This window comes from Lonchura striata, chromosome 7 (genome assembly GCF_050655825.1).
Source record: "Lonchura striata isolate lonStrDom1 chromosome 7, ASM5065582v1, whole genome shotgun sequence".
NCBI classification, from domain to species: domain Eukaryota; kingdom Metazoa; phylum Chordata; class Aves; order Passeriformes; family Estrildidae; genus Lonchura; species Lonchura striata.
Genome location: NC_140709.1, coordinates 27,279,764 through 27,305,339, shown reverse-complemented (window position 1 = coordinate 27,305,339; position 25,576 = coordinate 27,279,764). Strand labels below are relative to the sequence as shown.

Sequence of the window (25,576 nt, the reverse complement as noted above, 5' to 3'; positions counted from 1 at the left end):
GTTGTCCCTATTTTATGGCGCTGTGTCTCCCCTCTTCCCTCCCAGTCATTCATGGGTATGTTTGTCATCCCCAGTAAAACACAGAACACACAGGTTTTGAGGCTGTGCAGATATGCTCTTGATTTTGTGCATGTCATTGTGGATGAGAGGTGACCATCTCCTTTCTGATCTCACAGTTGTCAGACTAATGAGAACTCTAGCTTACTAAACACAAAAAGAGAATAATTATCTTGAAAAATTTCAACTGACATTACACCAAAAAGTCAGACCTTTCTTTGAAGTGACTTTCCAATGTGCTTTTAAGAAAGTTACTTCTTTTCTGTAGCAGGAGCTCAATAACTGTCTTCTCCTTGCTGGAGTGTGTTTAGGCTAAAATATTTAACCAGTAAGGTATTCAGATACCTCAGGAATCAGATCAGAACTGAAACTCAAATAGGAAAGAAATACTGTACATGTTTGCGTAAAAATGTGGAGGATGCTAACAAGCCATGGTGCAAATGATACTCACCATTGTTAAAACTGCCAAATTGTGGGATGATGTTTTCATTTCTAAATAACTAAAATTTAGAAATGTTCTTTCAAGAAAAGGTTTTCCATGTCAGTTTTTAGCTTAAACAGGTTTTTCTGATGAGGCAATAAATTTCTAATTGTTATAAAGAAATCTTAAAAGAAAATTGCAAACAGGCCTTTAGTTATGGTGCATTTACCAGATCACACTGTGCTGGCTAGCTGCTAAAGAGAACAGTGTTAGTGAAGGTAGATAAAAAATTACACAAAATGAACTTGAATAACTAAAAGCCTTTGGGCATTTTCAGTTCTACTAGTTTATGCTCCGCAGAAGGAAGAATTTCAGTGAAAATGATTTATGCTGTCTTCTATTTATCTTCTTACTGTCAGACTGTACTAGTGTTCAGAATGAAAATTAATGTAATCTGGTTTGCTGTGTAAACATTGTGCATATGCTAATATGGTAATCAAATAACCTTCAAGCATTGTGAACATTTAAATAATATTGAGCTAATACTGGAAGAATATAATCTACTGAAACATTGCAAAATATATAATGTACCAGCTCTTCCTACAAGGTATTTTCTACAATATATATATATTTCCTATTAATATAAAGAAACTATGAGTATCATTTCTCCAATTACAAAATAGCATGGCTAGTCAGTAATCCTGTAACACTTATAATCACCTAGTACAGGTGATTGGGCTTTGTATTTACATTCTCATCACATCATTCTAGCTCCCTGTGCCAGAACTTTGTCAGGGACAGTTCTAGTTTTGGATTGACATGCAGGATTCTTTTGTGAAATACACAATTGGATTAGAGATTCTTATCAGTTGTCTTCACACTGCCTGTGGGTCAAGTATGTTCATGCTAGAAGAGAAATATGTGCAAGACAAAAAGCATAATACTTCAAGCAGAGCTTATCAGGACCATCTCCTGAATTTGCATGTAACCTCAGCTCAAACACAGCAGAGACAGTACTAACATCCCTCAAACTTGCTTGGGCTTGTCATCACCTTGTCAGTCAGCACAGCTTCAGGGAGCTACTGGGGTCTGTTCCAAAGCATTGACAGAGCAACATCACTGGAGTGTGTTGTATTTTTGCTCATGCCTAAACTGTCAGGTTTGAACAGTGTCTCACTATTCTAACTCCCTTCCTCATGAAAAAAGGGTTCAAATTGTACCTCAGTGTTCAGCAGCTCTCCAGGTGAACCAGCCCCCCGAGGATGCCCTGGAAAAAATAGCTCTTTGACCTTCTGGAAGAAGAGCCCTGCCAGAGCTGACGCTGTTTTCCTCAGTCTCCAGAAGAACAGTCATTCTCAAACTGTGAACAAAGCTGGTTCGGGGGAGAATAAAGCTTATTAAACACCTCAAGGAGAAAATTGGCATTTTGAGGAGTTGAACAGGGTTATTAAAGGTCTCATTCGAATTACACTTAACAGTAACCTCTGTGCCATGCAGCTGGGACTTACCTTTGTGAGCTGTGTCAGCATGTTTGCCTCCATGTCAGCTTGACCTTTTTTATTTCCCCATCTCTTCAGGCACAATAGGTTTGTCATAATGCCTAGAAGAGGCAGAAGGAAAGAGAAGATTCTGGTCATCTGGAAACCTTATGATTCTCATCAGTAAAGCTATAAATCAGCCAGCCTGGCAATCTGAAGCAGCTTTTCTCAAGAGGCATTAATAACTTTAATCATTTTAGTGGCATTTGGAGGTATTGCAGCTGACTGAAAATATATTTTCTTTAGCACTGTGCAAATACTAGATTTCATGCTGTAAACTAGAGGAAGATTATTTTGTTTCCACTAATGTCAGAACAAATTCAGAATTTGTTCTGAGTATGAAACTGTGAAATGAGGCAGCTGTCAGCATAATTTGCCCCATCATTGCTGTGCTAGCAGCTCACTGTAGTTTCGCATTTGCAGCTCTTTTGTCATTGTACTCTAGTGTGAATCCTGCCAGCCTCTGTAAGGCTAAGATATGAGTGCTGTTCATTTGACCAGGAATAGGGCACTTCTGGTTTTGCCTTCAAAATCAATTTGGCAAAATGATTCCTAGAAAGCTGCTGTCTCTCCTGCTGCATCTCGTATCTCTACGGCACGAACACTGGCTGTGTCTCATCTGCGTGCCCTCTGTGTTAAGCCTCTGCCTTGTCCCCTCAACAAAATTGTCTCTTTTCTGAGCCCCACTTCAAAATTTCACCTGGGATGTTAAGCTCTAACAGTGCTAAATCCTGTGCTCCAAACTGCAGATACTCACCTATGATGAACAGTGGTATGGGGCTGATAGCTCAAGTTTGGTACCCAGGTCCTAGTACTGAAAATGTGAGGGGTAAGAAAAGGAAAAATCAGTCCTTTTAGGAGACAGGTGTGGAGAAGGGAGGCAGAAAAGAAAGATATAGCAATGTTACTTAGTTTTTTTCTACATCATCAGTCATAGAGTCAGAAAGATATGGCTCACTTGATTCAGATCTGTCTTGTTGAGTCTGGTTGGTGAAGGGGGGAATTGAGTTGCAGTGTTTGGTCTACTACAGCAGGGGAACCTGTGGACTGATGATTAGGGCATGGATTCAGGTACATTCAAAGAAAGAAGTGGTTCTGAGTTATGTGTTTGTCACCAGAGTCTCATATAGTATGTGGAAATATGTTCAGGTGTTGATACTGATATTCAAGGTAAGGAAAAGGCATAGCTTCAGCCATGCCTTTCAGATTTTTAGTGCTCAGAGTAATCAGAAAAAATTGACAGGATTATGAACTCTTTGGAACATCAGCTAAAGTAGTATATTCCTGATTTTAAACCTGGTTCCAAACAGCTATAGAAAACAAAAGAGAAGCAACATAACTGGAGAGAAAGGAATTAGCAGAATGTTTTCCCTCAGGTGTCTTTAGATCTGAAATGTATTTTGTTCCTTGCTCTGCTAGAGCTCAAATCTGATCATACCTGATTGTGCAGAAAGTTCCTGTAGCACTCAGTATCCAGTTCTCACAGCACACCAATGGCTGCAGGCTGTGCACTGGAGTGTACCAACCTGATACAATATTTTAGTTTCAAAGGACAGTATGAAACATTAAAAGAAAATACTTTCCTGGGAGGTATTGCTGTATTGAGCTTTGAGCAGTTCTCAATAACACTTCTGCTGTGGTCTAATCACAGTCACTGTCTTAAGACTGAGTAGGGCATTTTTCCAGAAAATGCATTAAAAATGGTTGAACTTCTAAGTTAAGGAGCTGTTCAATTTAAGTGACTGTTAAATCTTTGTGTGAAAACAGTGGGATACTAGCAAGAATGAGGGACAAGATTTGATCCATTGATTTTTCCACACTGTTCTTGTCCTTTCTCCTTCTATATGTTAGCATTAAGATTTCTCTTTGTCATTTGTCTTTTTTTTTTTTTTTCCCAGGCCAGTTTTTTTTTCCAGCTTTCTGTCTGTTGTTTTCATTTGTTTATAACTTTGATAAATTCTTGTTGGAGGCAGTATTGCTCTGTTTTGCATTTGCTGGTGCTGGTTGGCCTAGGACATTTCTAAAGAAACATTAACTTTCCCCATATATGACACATGGCAGTTTTTATGGTTTCCAAGCTGAGAAATATAGTTTATGCTTCCAGATGAAAGTTAATGTTCCTTTCCTTTAGCCAAGAGAGAGAGGGCCTGTCCTCTGCTGATATAAATTACTACAGCTGCATTGTCTTCAGGGAAGAAAAACCTTTTCAAGGTCTGTCTGTTAAAGAAACTTAGTTTCTTACATGGACAAAGGCACCAAATAGTTTCTCTCTTGCATTATTCTTTAATTTTTCCAATGTTAGTTTATAGCTAGAAAATAAGTACTCAGGTGGATGTTCTTTAAATTCATCAGTCCTGTCCTCTACTGCTACAACATGCAAACACTTTCCTGAAATGTTCACCAGAGACCAAAATGAAACATAAGGAGTGGAAAACTGTCTAGTAACAGATAAGATTTGACTATAAAATGTGATAAATACGAGACTGTTATGGCCTTGTTTTCATTCTAGTATTAAAAGTGGTTTAATTTGGTATCAAAATAAAATGTTAAGGGTCACCAGTTTACTAAGGAAGGATCTGTTGTTGGAGTGCAAAGAGAACAATCCTGGAAAGAGCTGCACTAAAACACTCTTCTGATGAGCTCTGCTGTTGTAACCTTGTTGCTTGGATGTTTTCCAGAGAAAAGTTTATGTAACCTGTTTAGTGCACTAGGGAGGCACTTTGATAACAGAGACAGAAAAAGTAAAAATCTGCAGGGTTTCTTTTAATTTAAGAGAAAGTAGTAATGATAACTGGATTCTCATTGTGGAGGCTAGAAATAGGTAAGTACTTAAAGACCTCGTTTCAGCCACCTGTTGTGAAAGTCAAGGAAGTTTATTAAACCATGTAGTTACAAAAGCTAATTGAAAATAGATTAATTCTGAGAAGCTATGACTATTTAGATTAGCAAGCTGGAGTAATCACCTGCTTATTTGGCATTCAAGCTTAATGCTTATGCCTGGAGGGTATTGAATGCCAACAGTTGTGTCCTTCCATTGTCACTACCTCTTAACTCATTTGCTCTACCCTAAAAAAACCCTGCTGTTTTATTTCCTCTGGTGTGTAGGTCACACTAAATTGATGTGACAGGCTAAAACAATAATTGTAGTCTTGTTTCTGTGTATGAAACAAAAAAAATATGTTACACTGCATTTGTGTTGTCTGGCTGCAACCTTTGCCATCAGCCAACCTGCTTCTGTCCCTCTTGTTGGCTACTGGGAGGCAGTGTAAAGGTCTCCTCCTCTCCAGGGTGCATGGTAGACTGGGAAAACTCAAGGACAGAAGACTGCAGAGCTTCTGTTGCAAACCTCCTGTGTGAGGTTGGTTGGAAGATTTCAAGAAAGGATGAATGGCACATGAATGTGTTGTAGCTGGTGAATGTTTGATTGTCAGCTGTGTGTTTGTCATGTGTTCCCCACACTGCCTGTTCACCAATCTTTCCCTGTTTTAATTAAGGACCTGTCAGTATTTCTCTAAGTTTCTGTCTCTCTTTACTGCCCACTGAAGTCTGCAGAGTCTTCCCTTTCTTGCTAAGGATGTTCTAGACAAATATTTTGGTTTAAGTTTTCTATAATGTCTTCCTTCAGTAGAAGCCTGTTCATATGTAACTCAGTATTTTCACTGGGTCCAAAAGCTAATGTTTAAGGTTGATTTTACTAACAGGATTAAGAGCTCCACTCTTCCCTTGAGTGCATGCCTAGATGTACTCCTGGTGTTTGACCTACTTTTTTCAATTTCCCTCCCCCGGCTGCTTGAATTTACTCACTTATGCAAACACAAACACTAACTTTGGTGGTTAATTAAATGTGAACTTAACTTTAAGAATACTCTAGTGAGGGGAAAACAGAATGGCACACCAGATCACTGTCCTCTGGAGAGCATTCTGCAGAGATGTTACTCCACTGGACAGTGTCACTGTGTTCATAATGGGACCAACTTAGCTCATGTCCTGTCTGCTCTCAGCAGACCCACCTAATCAGTTGTATTCTGACAGCTTATAAGCACTGCCAGGGGTTGCACACCAGGCATTTGTAAAAGGAGAAGCACACAATTCCTTTAGGTAGACCAGGTAAAGTGGAAAAACTCTTTCCAAGTCCTGGAGGGAATAGAGGACAAGGAAGCTGACTTAAGTTATGGAGATACTTTAATGCTTTTTTACATCACAAACGATTTTCTTGTTTACCATGACATATTTTACAAAAATATCACTAAGGAAGGAAAAGAACTCATTCCACACGTCTTTAATTTTGTTTCATTCTTAGTTTTGTGCCAAGACCTAAGCTGCATTACTTTGGGTAGCAGCAATGGTGTATTTGGCTTAATTAGGAAACAGACTGTTTAGTCATTTGAGGATTGCTGTGCTGAATGAGACTGATTTCCACATCTGTGCAGTTATGTGGGAAGGCCAGTGAGATGTTTGTGTAAAGCAGCACACACTCATTATCACTAATTTTTTATAGCTGGCTTGCCTAGATATTTCTTCAGCTTCAATTTTTTAAGTCTTGTTCATTTCAAAACTGCCCATTTTTAATGTCTGAAGTCTGTGTGTAGTTATAGCCTTTGATTTTGATGGAGTTCTAGCATGAATTAAATATTTTTTTCTTTTTTTTCTGTTTTAGCATCGTAGACAAAGAAGTGTCATTAATGGCAGAAATTGATAAAGTTAAAGAAGAAGCCAGTAAGTAAAAAAAATACACAGGGAAATTTTGGAATACTGTTGAAACAGTTGCTTTGTTTGGCAGAAGATAACACAATCCATAAATTTGGTTAGCAGCATTCCATCATCTTTCACTCTATATGTGTAGGCAGAGAAGTCTTTGATGTGCCAGGGTAGTTTCTATGAGGATGGTGCATCAAAATTTCAGTATTATGAAATTAAGGTAAACCAAAAGATGATATGGAGTTAGATTTAAGTTACTCCTTCAGCTTACCTATCAGAGCTTTTTGACCACTCTTTTTTTTTTTTCCCTAGTTTCTATGGTTATTTAATTACTTTGTTTCCATTTATCAATCACTTTTTGCTTGCTTGTATTACCAGTGTATGTTGGAATACTGGAATTAGGGAGTAGGGGAGTAGGTTATTGTGTTGCCTTGCATAGCTTTCAGGGACAGTGATCAAGTTTATGAATTAGAAAATTTAAAAAAAAATTTAAAAAACAAATCTTCACTGCAGTCTGTTTTCTTAATAATCTGTGAGAGTCAATCTGATTCCAGGTTTTCATGTTGTCTCTGGTTTTTACATTTTCATGTATGTATATTCTGGTGGGGGAGGGGGGGAAGCAAGATGAGCCTTGTATTAGGGTACCACAATATATCTTACACACCCAAGACTCAGTGTTTGTATTTACCCCCAGGAAATACAGGGGGACATGTTTCAGTAGAGAATGCTAAGAAAGAAATTGAAGACCACATTCTAACCAAAGCACTGTTAGAATTACACTTTTCCTTGCAGATGAAAATGTCCTTGATATGAATGCATACAATCCTTTTACTGATTTGTGAATTTAAGGTGCTTCCAAGGGTCAAAAATACATTTAACATTCTTGAATGCTTCATCTGCATTTAGAACTCAATTAGTTTACAAAAGTATAACAATTGAATTTTTGTTGAAAAAAATGCTCTAAATTCTCTATTGCTGTCCAAGTCTCTTGCAGTTGTAGATGTGTATAAACTAGAAGGTACGAAGTTATGACAGCAAAGATTTGCAGAGTTTGTGTTTTGAATTTTATTTGCTAATTTTCTGGGAAGAACATGAAATAGATGTGAATTTGAAGCTTTGTGTTATTCTGGGAAAGACTTGTGGAAGGATATATATCAGCAGTTTTTGGTTACCTTTGGTTACTAGATACCAGGTAACCATAATCAGCTACAGAACATGCACTCATTCCCAGGAAAACCAATGGTAGAATTCTCACTGATCAGCAGATGCAGTTTTAAGCCCTACCTGCACAAATAAATCCACATTTTGGAAATCCGCTGTCCAGGGCTGATGGTATTATAGGGCCCCTTCATTAATCTTGGCCAGTTATAGGAATTTTTGTAGAAAGTAAACCTAATTCCTACCTAGCAGCATGCAAAGAGCTGCATTTGCACATGGTGTGTTGTGTTTCCCTTTCCCGGCCAGCTCCACGCATGGTGGTGGATGGCCCAGTACCTGTCTCCAGCAGTGTGGTTTCTGCTGTCTCTCAAGGCTGCTGTAGGCTGTAAAGTGCCTTCAGAAACTTAGGCAGAAAGTTGTTACAGGACTGTAACATGCTAACCAAGATTTAGAATATTATTTATTTTCATATCTCTTTGCTGCAGTTAAGGACTATTTTACTTAAGGACTGTTTTATTCTTACTGTCAACACTAGGAGAAATTCCAAATATGATAATTTCAGGTTTTTTTAAAACATGGGTAGTTGGCTGGCATCTCATGGAAATAAATGCCAGTATGAGATAGATCATATGGTCTGGGTAGTCACTTTAGCAAAGAGGATATTGATCTTGGGGAGGAACAATATTAGCATTACCTAGAATAAGCAGTAAAGCAGAACTATTGGACAAGGTTTGCACCTGGTAAACTGTTCATTTAACGTGATAAAATTTTCTCACTCTTGTGGACCATATTCTACAAAAAATGAAATCTAAAAGATCAGCTGGGAAGACAGCAGCTGTTCTTAGCATAAGTAATAATGTAGGCACAGATTTACCAGCAGGGCTGAAGGAACTGTAGCCACCCTCTGCCTTCCCTGCCGTATGTGACACACTCCTCTACAGTTACACAGTTTGTTTGCTCCCACACAGCTGTACAGGTGCAGCTGTATCTCCCTGTGCCTGCTGGACCATGTTGTACTCACTGGAACAGGTTTCCCAGAGGAGGGGAGATCTTCATCCCTGGAAGCATTCAAGGTCGGGCTCTGAGCAACCCCATCTGCTGATTGCAGGGGGTTGCACTAAAGACTTTTAAAGGTCTCTTCTGGCCCAAACTATTTATTGACTCTACAATGCTTTCAAAAAAGGTGTTATCTGATAAACAAATTATAATGGGTTGAGAAACAAATTGTCTGTGAAATATCATTAATTCTCACCTTCAAAAATAGCCTTAAAAAGTATAGGCTGGTTACATGACTTGTCAAGCGTGCTGTGGAAAATCGTGGCAAAAAGAAGGTAAAGGAGCCAAAATCTCTACTGCTGTAATGGATTCTGTGACCTTAGGATAATTTACATTAACTACGACTCCCCCTAACTGTATGTGTAAGTTCAAGACAAAAGACTATGATTGTTACTGTTTTACATTTAGATGTTGTTTCCTCTCTGCTGTGATCCCATCAGCCAGTTAATCAGTTGTTGCTTTTACTCTGAGTCACCATTTTGGTAATAGTTTGCATATATTTCCACCAAAATTATAATGTCATATTATCTTGTGTACAAGTAGATCATTGCTTCGTGGTTTATGATTAATCTTTCCCTATAAGAATATAACTACTCACCCCTTCCTTACATAGAATGTACAAGACAGGCAGTAATAAATATTTAGGGTTTTTTCATAAAGCCTGTTAGCCTTCAATGCTGCTTTGCTTTTGAAATGGCTAATAAGTATATTCCATATGAAAAGCAAAATTGCGATGCCAGTGACTTTAACATAAACTGTATATGAACAGGTTTTTTTTCAGAGGAAGTGAAATTTCCCTGTGTAAATCAAATATAGCATGTCTTCAGAAACAGGCTAGTGACTCAATGTAATGCTTCTTTCTATGTCTCTGGAAGGCTCCCTATTTTTGTACTTCAAAATAAAACACTAAAAAACTCAAAACAACATGGCTTTGCCCCTGTTCATCTGAATGTTGGAGGATTGGTTTGACTTTGATTTTCTGACAGCTATCCCCTTTTCAGATCTTTCTCAAAATCAGGCAGTTCATTGAATTACACTGATCAACTTAATCTGTGAAAGTATCATATTGCAAATCTAGTTAAAGTCAGTGGTCCATGTGTTTGTCTCACATGGGATGTACTATGTTAATTCCCAAAGACTAATAAATTACAGAGCAATTTACCTTCCTAGAATTAATGACTAACTATTGGTATTTGGCAGTGGAAATCCTGACTGCTCGGCAGAAGAAAGCAGAGGAGCTGAAGAGACTGGCAGACCTAGCCAGTCAGATGGCTGAAGCACAACTCTCTGAACTCAGGGCTGAAATTAAGGTCAGGCATTCACTTCTGCTTGGGTATTTTAGCTATTTGTAGAAATGCCAAGGAATAGTTGTCACATTAATATGCCCAGGCTGTTTATTCCTGCTATGGGTCAAGGGGTAAATAGTTTTCCATAGGGAAAGTGTAACTTCTTAAAGCCTTGTAGCACCTCTGAGCAGTGTACAGATGCTATCAGAGAAGTTCAAGCTATCCCCTCCTAAGTGTAGTGCTGGGGAGTTTTGCTGTTTGTGTATCATTTATACTCAGCAAGTAAACCTGATAGCTTCAGGTTCAGTGATCAAACATACATTCTCCACTGAAATGACCCACTTCCCAAGCGTGACAGTGATCCACCCATCACTGGGCTGTGAGATGTAATTTAATGAGGATGGGAAAATACTTGCTTCTGCACAGAGATCTTGTGAACAGGGCAGGGTCAAGAATCTTGAAATCTTTTGCTCAGACTGTGAATCACTGTTAACATGTCTATTGTTGCAGCACTTTGTGAGTGAACGGAAATACGATGAAGAGCTGGGCAGATCTGCCCGATTTTCCTGTGATACAGAGCAGCTGAAGACCCAGATTCAGCTCTGTGGAGAAAGTAAGTGCTGATGATCCCTCTCACTGAGTTTCTCAGAACATATCTGTTCAGCAGAGCTGACAGCACATGTGGTGCCAGTGTGTGAGTGTGAAGCAAAGCCAATATGAGTGGTGTCTCTGGATGCAGCAGGACTGCTGAACACACACAAGTCAACATTTTGCAACATGTTAGACTCATTGTGCCTGGGCTGAACACTCCATCTGCAGGTACACAGTACCATCTTTGTCAGAGATTTCGAGGTATTACTCAGATAAGTTGGAGTTTTCAATCTGAACAGGTTCCCAACTCCAGGGAATACACAAATTCAGTAATTTATAAATAAATGGTAAATTGGAAGCCGCTGTGCTTAATGTAATGAGACCAAATCAGATCTCTCCTGCTAAGAAGTAACTCCCCAGCTTTTTAACAATATTCACTGCATTTTTCAGGAGCCATCTAGAGTCCCAAATTATAGAATCACTAAAGTTGGAAAAGACTGATCCCACCTTGCTATAACCTTCTTTTAGGTACTTGTAGAGAGCATCAAGTCTCTTTTTCTCCAAGCTTCTGTTTCTAAATAATCTGCCCTTCTGCTTGGAAATTCAGGTTCACATTTTTTGCTTCAAGTATCATGTCCCTGTTGCAAAATAGGAGCCTATTTCTTATCTCTGTCATGCTTTTTCCCCCCAAAACAATGTAAATTATATAAGGCTTTGCCCAGTATGTTACTGTGTCCTGTGGTATTCCATTCAGGGTAAAACTGGTAAAACAATACTGAACAAGTGCATCTTGGTAGAAGGAAAATAATAAACGTTTTCAAGTAGTTCCTAAAAGTAGGAAGCAGAGGAAAGTACTACACAGTATGCCAATACAAGCTACTGACTGCTTGGAGGCATAACCAGTTTAACTCATTAGACCATAAGAATTGCTTTTGCAGAACACTTTGAAGTTCCATCTAACCCCATATCCTGTCTCTCAATGAAACCAACCCAGGATGTTTCAGAGGAAGACATAAACTTCCTAGTAATGCATCTAATTTTTTACAGTCACCTCATAGACCATATCTAATACCCTGAAGCAGAAGAGATTGAAAACTCCATAAAGATTGTCTTGACTAATAATACCACAGCTGCTATTGATACAACCAGAGACTATTTTTTAAAACTCACTGAACTACTTTCCTAAATAACTTCCAGCTGCAGTTAATTCTTCAAGTTAATTATTTATACCTCATTTCAGTAAAGCATTACATAAGCATAGTTTCATGAAAGCCTGTTTAAATCAGGTCAGTGAAGTTAGAAGAGCAGCTATTAGCAGGGGAGCAGTGTCATCCTAGAAATGACTGATAGTGCACTGAGTGTCTGAAGAACTTTGCTCATACCTGCCCTCAGTGACCTTAGCATCTTGTGATGATTGCTGTCTTTGACAAGAGCTTTTCAGTGCAAAAGATGTTTCTCTTAGCATCATCTCTCAGTAAGACCCATACCCTGCTAGAAGCTGCAAATACCCCTCAAACAAGAGATTATACAAGGCCAATAGCTAAGAACAGCCACTCTTAAGGGCTTTAACAAAAGCAATAACCAAATCCACAGAACTTGTGCAAAGGAAGGAATGTTCTAGCATGAGGAGTTTACAGACAGCATATGCACAAAATGAAGGACAGGAAGAAACAAAAATAATTGGATTGATATATATCAGAACACCCAGTATCCTTTTCTTGTACATCTTTTTTGTTAAAAATACATTTTTATGACAAGCATCTGGGTTTTTATATGGGCTTCCATGTGCAGCAGTCTGTTTTAGATGAGAGAGAATTAATAGAATTCAGGGATGGTTGGCCTCACTGAACTCAGGAGAGAAAATTCAGTTCAATGTGCAGATCATTGTATTGTTTTTCTGAAGAGGACACCTAGTGGGAGAAGTAGCTGTTGGTGTAAGTGACTAAGATCCTCAGAAAACCTAATAGATGATGCTTAGTTACTAAAACTATTCCTCATCTTCTTTCTCTGTAGTAGAAGTGGACAGGAAAAAATAGAAATACCTCTTTGATAAAAACAACAGGTGTCTCTCTGGAGTCTCAAATTTGTCATCTGTACCAGAAGGAAACAGAAAAATTGCATAATCAGAAAAATCAGGGCAGCAAATTAAGATCAAGAACTTCATTAGCCTCAGAATTCTCTTCAAGGCTGCTTGGGGGCCATTTCGCAAAGGCAGCTTGGAGAAATGCAGAGCAGAATCAAGGATATTTTGGGTGCATTTCCTATCCAAACATGACAGTGCTTAGTAAATTAGGTGATCTCAAAACACTGAGAAGTAGAGAGTAGGAATATACAGAGATGGGCAGTAGCAGTTCCTGATTGTACAGACTGCTGTCTTCTGCATAAAGTGGATTAATGCATTGCATTCAGTTCCAGTTTTTATAGCTACCCATGATACAGAAGAACCTTTTTTTACCCATTTCCTTTAGAGAGGAATAAGTAAAGTTCTTTTGGATGCCAAAAGCCTGTCCTTCTGCCAGGCTCCCCAGTTTTAACACTGGCTCTTCTATCTCCAGAAGTGCTTTGCAGTGAGGCAGACTTACAGGTGTAGAACACTATGGACTGACTTCAACCAAGTTACTTCAATAGTTAGATTAAGTTAGTTTACTTCATTATTTTAAGTGAGACTGAAACAATGCTTCCAAAATTCACTGTAAGCAAGAATACAGTTTAGATGTTGATAATTTAACTTATAACACATAATACCTTTTTTACAGTTTCTCATCCAAAGAACAACTATTCCTCAAGAACACCATGTAGTTTACTGCTCTCTTCAATGACCTCGCATGCAACAGCTGGCAAGCAAAATACGCACAGCCGAAAGTCCTCTAGTAATGCCAAGAACTCTGATAATAAAACAGCCAGCAGTAAAGTACAAAGTCATCCTTCTTCCAATCCTACAGAATCTTCTTCTCAAGGAGTCCCAACAAATAAGCAGGTAAGATGTCAAATCAGTCATGAACTGAACTAAATTACTTCAAAACTTCCAGAAAAATACAGCACTGAAAGTTGTTAATACAAAATCAAATACTGGTTTGTGGTTTATATTTAATTAATAATTTTTGAGGATAGTAAGCATATATTTTCCAGCTTAATTTTCAATCAGTATGAAAATACAAAGTAGAACTACCATATGAGTAAGGACAGCTGTCTGTTTAGAAGTGTCTAGTGGCAGTAATAAAGTGAAAGAAAAAACTCCTCCATTATAGCTAACTGCTGTGGAGGTCAAACATTTAGTCCTTGACAAATGGTCAGCTGATGTGCTGTCGAAGCACAATTATTAGATACCCTTTGAAAGTAGAATCCTGCCAGGTTTAAAAGCAAATTATTTCAGAAACTCTGTAGTACAGGTTATAGTATTGTGCTATATTATTAGCATTTTATATATACGATACATATATGAATTACATTTTGTTGTAATAGCACCTTAGAATGTCCCTGTACTATTGTTCTTAAGTAAAGCTGCCACTAAAGTTGGTCTGAATTTTTTTCCAGTAGGGATTTTAGGCTCAAGTAGATGGCTGGAGGGAAATGTAACACAGTGCATAATATCAGTGCATGTATGGAATCACCTGTCCTGTCAGGCATGCAAATAGAAGTAATTCAGCCACTTCCCACTAAAAATCAAAGTATCCTCTGAGCAAAATGTCACAATTGACTTGTCTTCCACAACGAGGATTCTTCACTTGACTTCAATTTACATGTGACTGTCTGTTCTTCCTACAGTCATACTGTAGTACAACACTTTACTAGGAAAGCAATAGTCATGATTTTGGAATAAGTCAGTATTAAGTTCTTCAATACTTCTTGACTGCTCAGAGAATCACAGAGTATCCTAAGTCCCACTCCTGGCCTTGCATAAGGCACCCCAAGAATCCCACCATGTGCCTCAGAGCAGTGCCCAGCCACCCTCTGGGTAAAGAACTTTTCTCTGATACACAACCTAAACTTCCCCTGACCCAACTTCAGGCTATTCCCTCTGTTCCTGTCACTGGTCACCAGAAGGAAGAGATCAGTGCCTGCCCCTCTTCTTCCCCTCACAAGGAAGTTGTGACTGCAGTGAGGTCTCCTCCAGGCTGAACAGAACAAGTGACCTCAGCCACTCCTCACACGGCTTCTCCTCAAGGTCCTTCACTATCTTCATGGCTCTCCTTTGGACACTTTCTAATAGTTTCATGTCTTTCCTATATCATGGCACCCAAAACTGCCCCCAGCACTCGAGGTGAGGCTGCCTCAGAGCAGAGCAGGACAATGTCCTCCCTTGCCCAGCTGGAGATGCTGTGCCTGCAGGACACACGTGGCCCTCCTGGCTGCCAGGGCACTGCTGGCTCATATTTAACTTCTCTTCACCAGAACCTGCAGGTCCCTTCTCTCAACAACTGCTGTTGAGATGTCTAGAATTTCATCCCCTTTTCTGTATTCTCTTGAATCATGGCAGATTTTAATTTGGCATCAGTGATGAACCTGCCATCTGTATCTCCAGGCTACTCAGATGTAGTATGGTACTCGTAGTTCTGGTTATAGGTATTATAAAGAGACTCTGGTAACAATCAAAACTTCTTCGTGCTTTCCCTCTCCTGTTCCCTCCTAAGAGTAACACTGTTAATTTTGACTGCTGTGTTTCTTGGCCTGTTGGAAGGATTCCTAACAGTTACCTGATTTCTTTCTGGGTAGAATGGGCCTTCTAGCCAGAGACGGAGATTCAACCCACAGCACCAAAACATGCGGCTCAATGGATCTCATAAGTCACAAGGTGCCAGTAATGAGGCAGATCAAACTACCAAGAGTGGTTCCAAGTCTGAACACAGAAGACAGCAGCATAACAGCTTTCGATCTAAAAATAAAGGAGCTGTGAAAAATCAAGAGCAGTCTACAACTGCAAGGACCACAGAGAATCCGACACATTCAGAGAAGTCCCGACGGAAGCATCACACACCGGACACCGCAGAGCACAGGCCTTTCCAAGGCAGTGTTGGCAGGGTGTCACAATGCAATTTATGTCCTGCAAGGATGGAGGTCTCTACTGATGCCACTGTTCTTTCAGTGCCAGCTGTGACTTTGGTGGCTTAAAATGTCGCAGTGATGGCTGCCAGAGAAATTCAATCTCTTCATTTTAGTTTGTTGCTCAAAAAGCTTGTTGGTGAAGAAAATAAGTCAGAACATAGTCTTTTAAATCTTTTGCTGCTTAAAACTTGTTGGTATCTTTATTACTTACTAATTATCAAAATTAAATCATACTTTCAAGGCTTTCCCCAATATGTTCACATTTATTTTGTCATGACTGTATGGAATCTTAACCAAAGCAGCATTTACTTCTTAGAAAAACGAAATCTAGATTGGAAAGATAAATTGGTAATTAAATTCATAATAGCAAAAACCTATTGTAGATATGTGGTTATATCAGTCAACATTATTATTTCATAGAACAGCCTGTGTTAGAAGGATCCCTGGAAGTCTGTATGCTATGGTCTGCAATGAAATCAAATAATCTTGTAGAATTTTTCAGGAAATCTCTATACACCTCTTTGTTTCTGTGCGTGTATACACGTACATGCATGCACACTATATTCACAGAGAGTATTGTTCTATACAAGAAGAGTTGAAAAAGCAGTTCATTTGATTTTAGCTTATTATTCCATAATCTGGGATCTTTAAATTCAAGTATAAATTGTATTAAATGTATTACATATTGTTATTTTTCATGGACAAACTATTTTTATGAGGCTGAGGAAATATGCTCATTTAAGTTTGGAATGTATATAGTAATGGCTACTCAGATGCACAGCCCTGTTCTCCATCCTTATCAGCCACTTTTCTATGACTAGTTGGATTTATTTTTTGCATATGAAAAGTTGCAGGTCTTCTAGACTTGAATTCAAATTATTTTTCTATATTTTTGCTGTAGGAACCATCTGTCCATAACAAGAGCTATGACTAATAAATTACTTAGTCTTTATGTTCTGAGTCTGTATTTCAGAAAACCTGTTTCTTCCAAATAATTAAAATCTTCTTTCTAAAATACTCTGGTGTTTGCTGCTTTGCAGTGCCTAACCTTGTGCTCTTACTCAGATTGTGGAACTGGTAGCAGTGGGAGGCTTTCAGCTGAGTTTGGACTGGACTAGGCTTTTGCTTCTAGCTCGATTCTAATGCCACAGCGCACAAAACAGCCTTGCCATGAGAGCCACCTCCATGCTGAGCATATTTTACAGTAAGTTACTGTTTAATGTAGTAAGGTGTCAGAATCCAGAGTTGGCATCAAGTGACCTGTTGGCCTAAGTGTCAGAATCTGAAAGGTTTAAAGGTCAGTGAGACTGACCTCCTGTCGAGCTCAGTAAGAGCAGGAGGACACTTGAGTTGCTTTAAAAGTTTACACCTAGGTGATTGTTCACTATTGCTTTTTACCAACTTGCTTTGCCTAATTTCTGTTCTCTTGACTGTACATTTCCTTAGTACTGACTGGATTACTCCCTCCTGGGGCCCTTGAAAAATAATCTCCAAGGGAAGAGGATAGTGCATTCCCATATTTTGATTTTTCTTCATATGTGTATACAGTGTCCCACATGTGAATATTGGTAAAACCTATTTTTAAAAGACCAGTAACTCATTGTCATCTGAAAGAGTGGCAATTCAAGTGAAAGAAAAATAAACATGTATGTAGACATTGGCTTTCTTAGCACTGCAAGCACTGTGCTATTATCCTAGTTAATTACTTTATCACACTGTTAAGCTGAATGTTTTGGAGTAGTGGAACTGAAATTTCAGAATCTCTGTTATGCATATCCATCAGATAGATAGATTTTCAGAATTTATCTGCTGCCTTACAATTTCACTGTAACCTCACTCTTAAGAGATTTAATTATAAATTCCACGCAGATATTACACAATAACTTCTTATATTATCCATATGTAAGTTGTGAGATGTGTCTCTTCTTGTAATCCTTCCTAAAAAAAGAAAATCAAACTTAACTGTAATAACATTTATTCCTTCCTTATAGCTGCTACACCTGATTTTTGCATTATTGAAAATTACTTTATTCCTTAAGTCACTTTCTCACAAGTGACCTTCTGCAGATAAATAAAATCTGTAACATAACTCAGCACAACAGGACCTCCTTGTGCTCTTCAGTACCAGCCAAGCTTTGATGTACTGGAGGCTCAGTGACAGATCCAGGACTAACAGGTGAGAGACTGCATTTCTCTTTTCTCTGATGATGTAAAGACATCTATTTCGTTAAAGAGCTGTATATTGTTTTGGTTAGTCTGAGGAGAGGGCAGTTTGTGGGAATGCTGCAGTTTTAGCTGTTTTGTCTAGTATCTGTACTTGTTTGGGAAGGTTATTCCAATGTACATTTTAACCACATTATGTGGCTGTGCTCTGATACTCTGTCAGAATCTTCATCTTTCATTTCATGTGTGTCTGTATTCTTGGATTTATATCTGCCAGTTTCTAGGAGTGTTTTACTGTTCATGGTAGTTACCAAGTAGCCAAAAGCTCTTGGGCCCACGTTCAACAGAACTCTGCTTTTATCTTCTCATTACAGAGACAACGACTTGCAATTCTCCTATTAAGGGACTTGTTGAGGGGCAGTGAAGGAATTTATGGCAGGGTAGGGCTTCCCTTCCAGGTCAGTCCTCTTTTATAAAAAGTCCCCTTAGTTAGCAAAGGAAAAACAGCTGTCTGACCTCGCTCAAACATAAACATGGAATTCCCACTGCTCTTTGTGCTTTTTCAGAAGTGGAAGCACATCTTAAAGGCGCAGTATTTTAAAGCAGGTTGAATCTATTTATCTTTCATGTAAGATTAAATTCAGAATAAGGGCAGAACCCAGCAAAATAAAGATCCAAAAACACAGCTGCAAAACTAAAAAGTGAAGCTTACTTAATGCAGTCAAGCTCTTGGAAAAATTTACATTAGTTAACCATGTGTGGGGAAAAAAGAAAATATAAAAACCCCAACACTTAATGTGCTTGAAAATGTCTCCTTTAAAGAAAACCCACTGGTTCTGGAATTGGAATAACTTGCTGAACATGTGTTGGTTTGGTTTTGGTTTTTTTTTTTTTTTAATGATCTCTGCTATAATGATTTATAATTTTACAAAGATTTGAAGTGAACCATTGTGACACCACTTGACAGTGCATCTTGTTCCAGTCACCAGGAAGGTTAGTGCTATCCATCTATCATAAAATGCTTCAATATCACTCTTAGCAGTTAATCAAAAATTAACAAGATTCTATGATATAAAAAACATGCTGGAAGTGCCTAATTAGATAAGTTAAAAGGCCATGTTTGCACCCCATCCAATTGAAAATAAATAAATAAAAGCAAGTCCTTCTTTCTTTGCCTTCTTCACCATAGCTACTTTCTCATTTCATCTACTGAAATTCAAGGGGGTTGTGTTTGGTTCTTTCAACCACAAGCTAGTATGTCCACGACAAAGAGAAGACTCATTAATGCTGCTGTTATGCAAATGACACAAATGTTACTCAAAAAATACTTTGCTACCAAAATAATTAAGTAAACACTGAGGTAGTACAAACTCACAAAGTTCTGTAGGAATATTCTCAAAGCTTTTTATTGTATGTCTTTTCTCACTTAAATTATATTCTCTGATTCCATTATTATAGAAGCTTTCTAAATTCAAAGGTTGAAAGAAATCAGCTTTAGACAGCCTTGTAAAAAGATTTTAAGGTTCATGGTAAAGTGCTCAGCCGTTGAATAAATAGTGAAGTAAAAATCACACTGAAGTATTAAAAACTGTTTTTCAGTCAGATTATTATGAAAAACAAATTTCATAAACTTAGTCTCAATGAATTGCATGTTCAAAGAATATTATACTACATTATCCTGGTATCCTTGCATAACTTCTGCTTTGTCCTTTGTTCAGTGAAACTTTTTTGTTGAGATATGGGATTGTTGACCTTCAGGTTTATTTTTAAAGAAAAAACACTAGCTTAAATAATCTAAAGGTCAGGTGGTCTTCCATATACAAACCAATAGCAGAAAATTATAGTGCTCTACACCTTTATAGTGACTACTGTTCATGACAAAATGTCTCATTAAAAACATGTTACTACATGAAAATTTGGGGCTTTTTACTTGTGCAAATTATGTTTCAAGTCCTGATGGGTGGGAGAAAAACCTGAAAATGTTATGGCTTTAAATGATCTAGCAAATAAAACATTTAAAGAACCCTTCTGTAATTCTAATAGTCTCAGGAATTTTAAGAACTTGCTTTTTGGCAATGTCCGTGGTGTTCAAAGACAGCTGTATTTGCTGTGCTGGAGAAGCAAAAGTAGTCACAAAAACAGCATAAAAAAACCTGGCACCCAACTCTAAGCAAGGGTACAAAACAAAGCCAGGTTTTGTTCACTGATTTAAACAGCTAAAGGGCTCTTGAAAATCAGCGATCCAAACTTGCCTTTCCTCTGCTGATAGGAACATACAGCAGCTCTTTGTTTCAGTATCATTATTCAACATTTGCCCTGCTACAAGAATGTCTCCTCCAGCCTGCCCAGAGGGAAGGAGGGAGACTTTTTCATTAAACCATGGCACTTCGACCTCAACTTCTGTGCTTTGCTGCACACAAATTGAGGTTGTGCCCTCCTGATCTGAAAGGACCTGCAGAAGGACATGGAAGCCAGGTGTAACACAGACTGCAGCCCCAGAAAAGCCATCCCCTAGTGGTGTGACACAAAATGCCACAGCTGGACCAGCCTTGCCCCAGTGGCAGACCGCACCACAGTATTGTGTGTGTCTGTAAATGTGTGTGTCTCCAGAGAGAGCAGCCTTGTTACTCACACAGCACACTTCTTCCCTTCCTGTATTTCTGAATTTTCTCAGTGTACAAGCACAGGTGATCCCTTGCAATGCTTGTAAGAGCAAAAATGGTGATTTACCCTCACCAGAAGTGCCAGTAAGTGCATTCAATTTCCCGTGTCTCTGCAGCAAGCATATGTTGTACACTTGTGGCAAACTTCTGTCTAATAAAAGCTACTTGCTTTTTTCTATTCTTCCCCTTCCTTAAAGGTACAAATTGAGGTTCATTGTAGTTAAAGTTGATAAAGAGATCAACTTATGCTGTGCCAAGTACTCACTTTACAGTACAGCACAACAGAAATACAAATGAGAGTTACTGGAATGTTAAGCTGCATGTGCTTGAGTGATTTTTTTAAATCCATTTTTCTTCCTCCCTTCCCAACATCTAAAAACTTCTAGAGATAAAGCAAAAAACACATTTCAGTGCTCACTTAAAACAGTTTCTTCCTGTGCTTTTCATTATCTTTTTCATCACCATTTTCTACCTAATCTTGAATAAAGGATCACATGAGATAATGATCTCTTCTTCAACCATATAATGTAGAGCAGTCCAGTCTATCAGACTGAGTCAAACATTACCCATCCACTCTATCTTACGTGTAATACTTTCTGCAAATACAGCTGGTTCTTTCTTGTTTAACACTGTAGGAATTTCAACAGCAACAGTGTTCTGTTCTCTTGTTTTACTGGATGCAGAAGAAGGTGGCTGAGGTGGTGCCACAAGAAAAAGTGGAGTCCTTTTTAGCTTCACTGCACAGTTGTTCATAGGCTTCTTACTCCCCAGAGCTTGGAATGGCAATTGGCTCAGTGGCCCATTGCCAGCATTCTGCCTTCCACAGGGAGCCTGGGACTTGCTGGGCACTGATGTGCATGTTGTGGATGTGGTTTGAGAAGCTTCTTTGTGCACTATCAGACTTCCACTATGGGGTCGTTTAAGAATTGCTGCAGAATGTCAAGCATTGTAAGCAATTACCTTTAATGAAGATGAATTCTTGACTTTTATGTGGGTACTTGTTGAGGGACCTGAGAATCTAATTGGCTGGAGACCCACTTTACATGGTAAACAGCCTTCTACTTCAGTACAGTCAATTAATAGTCTGTAAAACAAAGAAGTTCCATTTTAAAAATGAACTATATATGTACATTGTTCTTTTTATAACATTATTACAAAACAGACCATCTACAACAGCCTTTCACAAATAGGTTTAAATTATACTGGAAGAATAATAAATTATGGTTTTCCCAACAGTTCATGACTACAATCAGGGCTGCCTTTCTGTGAATAGAACGATCAATCTCTTCTGCCTCTCTTAGGTGACATTAAAAACTGTAGCAGTGAAGTGGCTGTAGGCTGGCTCAGATGATTGTGCCAGCAAAAGGCTGCTTTTAGGTTAACATGTGGAGAATGGAGGTGTAATCACAAATATTGCCATAAAACTGCAGAGAGGAAATTTTAGAAATTCCTTCTAGAACACATCTCACAGATGTGATTTAACCTTTTAAAGTTTTCACTTAAATTTCTGGTTTAGCAGTCCATTTAACTTACACTGCTCTCTAGTTTTTCAAGTTACTCCTTGCCAGCCTGCTGTGAAATCTCAGCAGCCTAAAAAAACCGGTCATTTGCTTCTAGCGAGTTCAGTTGTGCAATTAAGAGCTCTATGACGCTTTATAAAAATGTAAATTAAACCAGAGAAATCTCAACATGGATAGGTATTTAAGGAACCTGAAATTATAGAGGGGGGGAAATGGCACTGTATTTGTTAATTAATTTTACGCCACCTATGCAAATCAGCATACTTTTTATAAACTGGAGGCATACGATGCAAACTGCCTCTCAGAGGGTGTTCTTTCAGAGTCTCACATTCAGTCAGCTCCTGAGGCACTCTCCAGTAGCTGACACCTGCATTTCATAGCAGCATTGTACTGATGAGCTGAGAGAACACAGCCATGCATGTTTACACCTGACTAAACACATGAATACATTTATTTTATTATGCAGAATTTCAGCTCTCAACCTGCTGACATGAGCATTGCTGACAGCCAGCACGCTGCTTCATTCATGTCAATTCCTGTCCCTTCTCTGGAACATCCCATAAAACATTTTCTTCCCTCCAAAGAGCCACTACTATTTTACAATGCTATGGAAGTTTATGCAGAGGTTTTTATTATGCTTAGTTGGCAAATATTTTTCTTATTTGTATGTTAAAAAGTAATAATACTGAAATAAAAAATTATTACTCTACCACTCCCTTCCCAGGCATCAAAAGCATCCATCATCTTTTTCAGATCAGCTACTGAGTAATAGCTCCAGATGTATTGGATGTTATTTCCAGCTTCTCTAGGATTATTGTTTTAAAGGTAACAGTTATGTGATTAGTTAGCTAAGTCATTAAAAATGTACCATTGGTGAAATACATCATTCTTTTTACCAAATCCTAGCTATAAGGACTTAGCAGTAAATGTTTTACAAAGCCAAAAGGAAAATGTTACTCTGATTTTGTTTTTATTCAAAAAAGAGGTTTGAATTCTCCTGTGAATGCCTATTGCTAAAATTGGATATTCATGAAAGGATAGATTTTCATAGAAGAATAATTACAGAATTAATTATGTAAAACCTATTTTTCTAGAATACATAAAAGGAGAACAGATACCTGATATGTTGCCAAATACCTTTGGAATAAATATTAATGTTCCCATCCTAAAATTAGGAAGATATGCATCCTAATTATAAAGATGGTGAAGTATCAAGAGCTCTATCTTAATCAAAAGATGCACAGTGACACTTCTGACACTGCATTGTGAGAGTGACAAAGATCACTGCTTCCAGTTGTATGTACAGGTCTACCAATAACTTCCAATTACTGCCATGTAAATACATTAACAGTGTAGTACAGCTGTACACGTTCTTTAAAGAATTAAAACCATTTCATCTCTGGTTCTCAGTGCTCAGCTGTCTTAGAAGACTGCACAAAAGTATTGCATGAATCACAACCAACTTTTCAAGTATTTCTGGAGGTTTTTCTGTATGGGGATTTATTCACTGTATTTAGTGTAAATATCAGAAAGTCATTTTAATCGTTGTTTTAATTGTATTTTTAAAATAATAAGTCAAGCAGAATAAGAACTTACAGCAACTCTATGCTAACCACCTTGTGTGTGCTCTCTCAAATTCTTAACCTCCAGGCTTAGTTTTTATCTTGTTTATTTGTTAAGTGTGGCCATTATATTTTCCAGATGCTTTGGGAGCTGCGAAGATGCCTTCCACAGATTTATAGTACAATAATGCTGCATTATGCTAGATAGGATAATATTTTGGCATAGTTATTATATGTTTTTATTCTCACTTCAGAGTACTTTGATGTTTGACAGTCACCTTACCTTTTGTATGTGCTTTTACTATGAATTTTCATTCCTGGTGCCTTATTAATTGCATCAGCCCCATCAGCTCTTGTGGCATACACACCAATAATTTTACTTTCACAGCTTGCTCCAGAAGTGTTGATATAGAGCAGAACCCAAACTGTAGGCTTGATACAAACTAAATGGTAAGAATCTCAGGCTGTTCACTGCAACTGTGAAAGGTGGTAGCAAAGTCCTGCTGTGTTATCCAAACTCCTTATGTTAAACATTTTGAGTATTTTAAACAGTTTTTATATATGCAACAAGGAATTACTATTCTTCATCCATCATCACTTTTAACTGGACCTACTTTGGCAGGATTTCTAAGTCACAAACAAGTGTGAAATTTGACCCATGAATAGTTTTATTCAAACTTTTACATCAAGCCATGGTGGTGAAAAATGCAATTTTTAACTGTCTGAAACAAAGATTAGACCCAAATCTTTTTATCTAATGAACAGTGGGAATGAGATGCCTCTGGAGATTATACAGGTGCACAGACAGGACCCAAGACAAATGCCAACTTCAATTTTAGCTATTCTTGTATTTTTACTGAAGAAGTACGTTCAAAAGCCACAGTTTGGACAGGGACGTGGCACTGTATAGATGTGAGTGTTTGCAAGCACAAATAGACTTGTGGAATTCAGATAAACTACCTGTACATATAAAGTCGTGCATGCAGAATTGTTTTACAGCCTGGAATTAGAAGCTAACTGATGCTCAGCAGACTATATATACTATAAGAAAAGAGATATACTATAAAATGCATAAATATGTATAAAAGCATGTATTTGCCAAAGAGCTTCATGATCAGAATGTGATATTTAGAGCTTCAATATATTTACCAGATTCATCCACTTTTAAAGGAAAGCATCCACTAAACATGGAAGCCAGCATGGAATTCTTAAAGCAGCACAGAGCCTCATGACTGGCTGTGTAAACAGCTCACACATTCAGTCATAGAATATCCTGGACATCTTCAACCTCGCCCTCTTCCATTGCATTTGCCAGTGGTAATGTTCATTATGAGCTATTCAAACCTAAAACAGATACAAATAGAAGTAAAACTAATGCCAGCTACAGATTTAACATATCACATACAAGACCGAAGCAATAGCTCAGCTCTTGAACATCTGTAACAGGATACCACTTTAAAAACTGTTCTGGCGACCTAGTAATGCAGATAGCCAAATATTCTGTAACAATCGATGGCGTTTTACTTTGGTAGGAAACACAAAGCTTACTCTTTTGAGCCAAATGTGCAAGCAGAATTACGTGGTGAGGAAGTATGGCCAAAGCTCTGGAAGGTCATCACAGGAAATCCTAAGCACAGTTCACAGCACTAATAATGCAGCTCTTTTTGAACCAATGGCTTCTTTAAAAGCCGATCCTTGATTGGGGCGGCTTTAACTTCCCGGGCACTGCGCGCCCCTCCCATGGCAGGGACGCTGCTCGGCCCGGAGCGCGGGGGCGGAGCCTGCGCGCCGCTGCTCCGCGCGATGGCAGCGGCCGGGCC

The 25,576-nt window shown here is 38.4% G+C and overlaps 2 protein-coding genes across 11 annotated transcripts in view; one reads left to right on the top strand and one right to left on the bottom strand.

The window, feature by feature from the left end:
* Nucleotides 1–16,865, top strand: part of SPATS2L (spermatogenesis associated serine rich 2 like) — an 81,779-nt gene extending 64,914 nt beyond the window's left edge. For all 10 annotated transcript variants that reach the window (XM_085584577.1, XM_021555470.3, XM_085584583.1 and 7 more), the window contains 5 exons: nucleotides 6,674–6,732; nucleotides 10,129–10,238; nucleotides 10,725–10,827; nucleotides 13,562–13,782; nucleotides 15,519–16,865. In XM_085584577.1, the coding sequence (XP_085440703.1) occupies nucleotides 6,674–6,732; nucleotides 10,129–10,238; nucleotides 10,725–10,827; nucleotides 13,562–13,782; nucleotides 15,519–15,914 (889 nt within the window). In that variant the 3' untranslated portion in view covers nucleotides 15,915–16,865. The remainder of the gene's footprint in view (nucleotides 1–6,673; nucleotides 6,733–10,128; nucleotides 10,239–10,724; nucleotides 10,828–13,561; nucleotides 13,783–15,518) is intronic.
* Nucleotides 6,989–25,526, bottom strand: KCTD18 (potassium channel tetramerization domain containing 18). Its single transcript, XM_085584726.1, is given in 5 exon segments — nucleotides 6,989–21,758; nucleotides 22,459–22,561; nucleotides 22,905–22,999; nucleotides 24,040–24,214; nucleotides 24,906–25,526. Coding segments are annotated over 5 exon segments (1,056 nt in total). The 5' UTR covers nucleotides 25,060–25,526; the 3' UTR covers nucleotides 6,989–21,229.
* Between the last annotated feature and the right edge of the window lie 50 nt (nucleotides 25,527–25,576).